A 5,818-nucleotide genomic window follows, 5' to 3' on the forward strand; every position below is an offset into this window, starting at 1 on the left:
AAAGTTATACACGAGTTTCGGCGATGGCTTCGAAACTAGATCAAAACTAATCCATGTTATAGAATACGCAGGGTATACATTCCTTGACAAAATTAAAAACCACGCCGCATTGATCGTGGATTTTGTGACAGCCCGGAGATACGCAGTTCGTCTTGGTCCGCCCTTTAGTACTGGAAGTTCCGGCTTGTGTTGCCTTCTTCCGCTTCTTCTCAACTAGGGCTCGCGAGGGAGTTTCAGTTTAGGCGGTGGCTATTCGTCCGGAACCGACTATTATAGCAATAGTTTTTTTTCAAATTAGATTAGAATTAGAATTACCGGTAGTGGCGGTAGCAGACGGACTGAATTTGCAAAAAAACTTGGAAATTGAATCAAGTTCATCTCATATCATATGAACTAGAAGTCTAGAACTAGATAAGTAAAATTATCTAGTTGCCCCGGTCTTCCCAGAGTGCAGACTATAACATAACTTGATGTTGATGAGCAAAACTTATCTTCAAAACCAACAGACTGATGCAACAAAAATAGTCTAGCCGTTGATATTAGGACGTCACAGGCACTTCATCACTAGGACTGAAATTGTTCCAGGGCCGGAAACCAAATAAAAATTGTATATTCTTAATCAGAATAACAAGAGTTTTTGGATAATACTGGTTATATTGAATTTTACCACTTTTTTTGTAGTAGGTTATGCTATTAAAGTATTAGTCGCGGGACACAGACTATAACATTTTCTGAATGTATAACTTCTTCCGTTTGTTATTTGGTTGAATTAGATTTTAGCTTTAACCGCACATATACCCAGCATTATCATACGCCACTTTTATATCGTCTGTTGGCAATATGTTTTCACAGCAAGACGGCCGTCAGCCGGTTCCCGGTATGCCAATGCAAAACCAGCACATGCAGCCGAACATGGCTCACCAGATGCAAATCCAAAACAACCCACAAATGCACAGCGTCGCCGGAATGCAACAGCCCGGCCCCAGCATGCAACAGGGCCCCGGCCAAACAACGATGACCAGAATGGGTGCGATAGGCCAGCAGCATTCTATAAACAATCCTGGCGTTGTGTATCAACAAGACGTGGCACCCCGTCCGATGAATGTCGGAATGCAGCAGAGTGTCGCCGTGAAAACTGAAAGTCAAGCCGGAATGCCACAAGTCGTGAACGCGGGAGGCATGCAGCGACCCCCCGCACCCGTCAATCAACCGACCGCGCAACCGAAACATGACAACACTCAACACGACAAAGTCATGAAATTCAAACTGCTTTTGCCGCAGCTCAAAGACTGCTTAGTGAACTTGATAGCGATCGCGCGTCATAACTTTGCCGCAAACGCGGCCATCGACAACGCGGAGAAAAACATCAACACAAGCTCGATACCGAGATTCGATAAAGCGCTCGAGCAGTTTTTCGCGATTTGTAACCTGATCGAGAGACATTTGTTAACGGCCCACGATCAGGTGGCGCATTCCCTGTACAGCATGCAGTATACCCCGATGACTGCGAATCAGATGAGGGATGGTCATACCCATGCGGTGTACCCGAGTTATATCGAAACGGTGCAGCTGCAGTTGGCTTGGGTTAAAGAAGTTCAGGCCATGTTAGTTGAAACTTCAAGTAAAATTACAACGAGGCAAAATGCCTTGCAGCAGCAACAAATACAGCAAGCCTCCCAGCAGAGACAACAATTCTAAGGGTTTACGCCGTGATTTGTTTTCGATTTTCGGTCGCGTTTTCGATGATATGTGTCACAAACATTGCGCGACTGTTCTATGGTTGACGTGGCCCCTAATTCAGTGGTTTTCAACCTATTTAGCTTGGGACTAGTAAATATAATGGACTGGTGAGCCTTCGAGAATAAATGCAAACCGAAAATGTAATTACGGCAAACGTAAATATTGGAAGCCTCGTTTGAAGAATTTGCGGCCGACTTTTTTATAAGTGTTTTATGTGGTTCTATTGAAGTTATTGCATGGCAAAATCCTGTCGAAAAACTGGATTCTTTTGTTCGGTTCCTCTTGAAGATTATTTACCTACGTTCTATTAGGGTTGTAATGACTCGACTCGAGTCACTTTCTCAAAATACGGAAATGACTTAACTGGAGTCATTGCGCATGACTCGAACCAAGTCATATGACTCGAAACCCAGACGACCAAGACCGACATTTCATTGAAATTTTGAAGAATAGTAAAGTATGGGGTTTCGTCTATAGGTAGTGATACTTGAAAAGGTGACCATAAACTGCTGACAGTGAGGAAAATTAGTATATTTAAATGCGAACCATTCGATATCACCAAACAGACTTTTAAAAAGTGGGTTTAACAATACTTTAACTAAGCAGTCAGCACAATGAATTGGACTCGGACTCGACCCTCTGCTCGTTGAATTGGACTCGGTCTTGACTCGGTGGTTGATTGAAAATGACTCGACTTGACTCGAGTCAAATCGAAAAGTGTGATTGACTTGTGACTCGTAGCCTTGCGACTTGGTTACAATTACAACCCTGCGTTCTATTATGCCGCCAAATGTCGCTAAATTGTGCTATCAAAATTTTAAAAATTTCAATATAAAAGTATTATTGGCTTGATCACGCATAACTGGTTGGGAACGAGTGATAGCTTACGTTTAAACAGTTTGGTACAACACTCGCGAGAATGTGACCCATCTCAAAGTTAGATTATGAACTCTATGCAACACGATGCAATGATGAAAAGTAGATTACCTTCCAAATTAATTAACGAGCATCCAACTACTTGCATTTAGCAATTGAGATCGTAATGGCAGAAAAGTTCACACGAATTGGCTCCAGTCTGTGGACTGACTGCCCTAAATGATCTGTTATCCCACATTTGTTCACACACATGGATAGACAGTGTATAATGACATAATTGTGTAACATAGCCCAATCACTTACAAACAAGAGCTACTGATGGTGAAATTTCCAAGAACTTCAATTTTATGCGTCAGATATGGGGTCTATAAATTTTATTTGCTATTCTTGTTCGTTCGTTCCTGATCCTGCGCAAGCTAATATTTTTGTTGAGACTGTGGCCATTAGCAAAACGCCTGAAATGCTACCGCGGCAAAATTACACTGTACGAATACAACATTAATTTGAAATCGGTTGATTGTGCCTTCATTACTCAATCCTTACCGATGTATCATCGAGACAGTTTTCCTTACAACTTTTTTGACACCTCCTGAAATGAAAAAAGCATTGAAATAGCACATGGGGTATTCGTAAGAAAACATATGGTACGGTATCTCAAACCAAGCTTTACTCATTAGACGCGATCCATTGACGTTTAGGCTCAACACCATTGATTCCCATCTCAAGAATGCATCATTATTCTTGGAAGGCTTCACATCCGCCAGTTTGAAAGCCACTGCTGTGTTGCTGTGTAATAAGTCATATTTTGAATGTGTGTCAAGTTTTATTGATTTCCGAACTACATCAACTGATTTATTTCAACGTTTTTCCGTATGAACGCAAACATGGGTGGAATGTCAATTCTTGTGAATTGTATCATTGTATTTTTCTCACTGCCTACACCCCTGCTTGTTTGCCAGTGCAACTTTTCAGCAATTGTAGTATATGTGGATTATTGAATATGAAGAAGTTAATTTCAGCTGATTGTGTCGGTCAGTAAATGTTCTGATATCCTTTTCCTACAGTGTATGTACTTGTAATAATCTACAAAAGAGAGCCAAATGGATCTCGATCGTATGAAGGTTAGTACACGTGCTGCGCATTTTAACGGCTGTCGCCAATGTAGCTTGTCTTGTTTACGTTCCAGGTGACGGAGCTGCGACAATTCTTGGAGCAAAACAACCTGCCAAAGTCTGGGACTAAGGCAGCTCTCTTGCAGCGGGCGAAGGAATTTATGGAGACGCAAGATACTACAGGTGCTCAAGACGTTGGCTTGCCAAATTTTGAACCGTGTGCATTTGTACTTTTTGATTGGATTTAGTTTGAGACTCTGCCGAAGTGGATGCGTTGCGGGTTGCAAAATGAGGTGATAAGTAGGGCAAGTTTTTGTTGAACTGAAATCACAAGAAAGTTGCTTTTAATTTTAACAAAAGTTGTAGTAAAAAGTTGCATTTACAATTTTGTTGAATTATTAGGGTATGAGATACTCAAAAGGCTCCGTTTTATAACCTAGTACCTGGCTGTCGAATTTGTTACTTCGCCTTTTAACGGTCTGACGAAACCACCGAAAATTGATATCAATAATTAAACATCAATGGCCTGAAGAAGTGGACCCAGTGAAAATGTAATTTTCGGGGTCTCGCCTGGCATTCGTGCAATGGGAAACTATCCAAATTTAAACGACAGAATTAATAAAGCGACTAATTTACGTGTTATTCGGGCACCATCGTGCTTGGCAGGGAGAGTTGAACTTCTCTCCATTGTTTCATAGATAACAGTGAGATGCAGCTAACCCATCATTATAGCTCTTTGTTATGCATGTCAAAGAGAGTAGAATCATACTAGAATTAGTCTGTAATATGTTTTTAAATCACTCCTTCATGTTTTTACGCAATATTTGATAAAAGTTGCAGCAAAAATTGGCTATGAAAAATAGAGAAAAGCTGCAAAAAGTCGCACTCTTAAATCCCTCCAAACAGCTTAAAACACCAAAGTACATAGATTCTGAGTATCTACGAAGCTGTAAAAAGAAAGTCGCAAAAGTTGCAAAAACTTGCCCTAGTGATCAGTATTGAAGTAGCCTACTGTTACTTGCTTACTTCTACTTTTTTGAAGGACTCCAGTAGGTTTTGCCTACTGAAAGTACTGGCTCAAGTTGTTTCAAGTGGACTACCGCTCCTAATTATCTGTTCAGTTGTGTTGATACAACTAGACATAGAATGTTTACTCTTTTATTCACTTAGGTATAGTTACTTGTACTCCTGCTTGAGTACTTTACTAACTACCAACCATGACTACTCTGCACACTTCTGGTTGTGAATCATCATTGTGCTACCACTGGGGCTGGACATGATGATTAATTGCCATGATTTGAATCGATTAGTGAGAGTTATGGTTTCAAGTACAGGAATTATACGCCCCTTTCCACGAAGAGCTATATTAGCAACGTGAATTGTAGTTTCGATGCTTTTTTATGAACACAGAAGTCTGTAAGATGTGATTTGCCGTATCACAGCACCAAAAACAAACACTGCAAAGCCACCCGAGTTATTGGAAATGATAAGTCTGTGAAGTTGAGATCAAACCACAGTGTTGTCACAAGGTATAACAGAGTGTAGAATAACATCGTTTTCTTAGTAGTCGCACAAAAGATACCAATTTGAATTTACCACATAACCCAGTAAATCCGATATCATAATAACTACCCGATTCGGAATCACATCAATCAGATAAACTAGATTTTGTCGGACCTTGGTTTCTGCACCTAGGCAAACACCAGGACATGGAATTGCCTTGAAGTTTGACCGATGGTTTGGTACAGCGTAGGGAGATATTTTATGTCCAAGCTCTTCTGCTATGTTAGATTTGAGTTTGAAATCCTTGAATCTGCTTGTATTCGGATCCGTAAAATTCAATCTTCCAGTGTCCATACCCAGACTGGACTAGATACTGGTAATTCTAGATTTCTTGTTGTCTAATTCAATTCATTGCTAAAAATTTCATCATTTCGATACACCACAAGACTGCGATACAATGAATGATAGGCAGATGCCTAATTAACTTGGAGTAGTCACCGACGTCAGGCACCCACCTGACCTAGGCGATATAAAAAAGGAGGTATGCACACTGAATGAAAAGTAAAAGAAGACAATATAAAAGGAAA

At 40.5% G+C, this 5,818-nt stretch overlaps 1 protein-coding gene across 1 annotated transcript; it reads left to right on the plus strand.

Annotated features, from left to right (window-relative positions):
- Positions 1-275: 275 nt before the first annotated feature.
- Positions 276-3,680, plus strand: LOC145436293 (mediator of RNA polymerase II transcription subunit 29-like). The gene has a single exon (XM_080313659.1). It carries the CDS (start codon positions 841-843, stop codon positions 1,696-1,698), a length of 858 nt encoding a protein of 285 aa, XP_080169785.1. The 5' UTR covers positions 276-840; the 3' UTR covers positions 1,699-3,680.
- Positions 3,681-5,818: the final 2,138 nt, after the last annotated feature.

This window comes from Botryllus schlosseri, chromosome 3, assembly GCF_051294905.1.
Source record: "Botryllus schlosseri isolate E-star chromosome 3, Bs_hap1, whole genome shotgun sequence".
Lineage (NCBI taxonomy): Eukaryota > Metazoa > Chordata > Ascidiacea > Stolidobranchia > Styelidae > Botryllus > Botryllus schlosseri.

Coding starts and splice junctions, on each gene's coding strand:
- LOC145436293 (XM_080313659.1), top strand. CDS start 841: ATGTTTTCACAGCAAGACGGCCGTCAGCCGGTTCCCGGTATGCCAATG.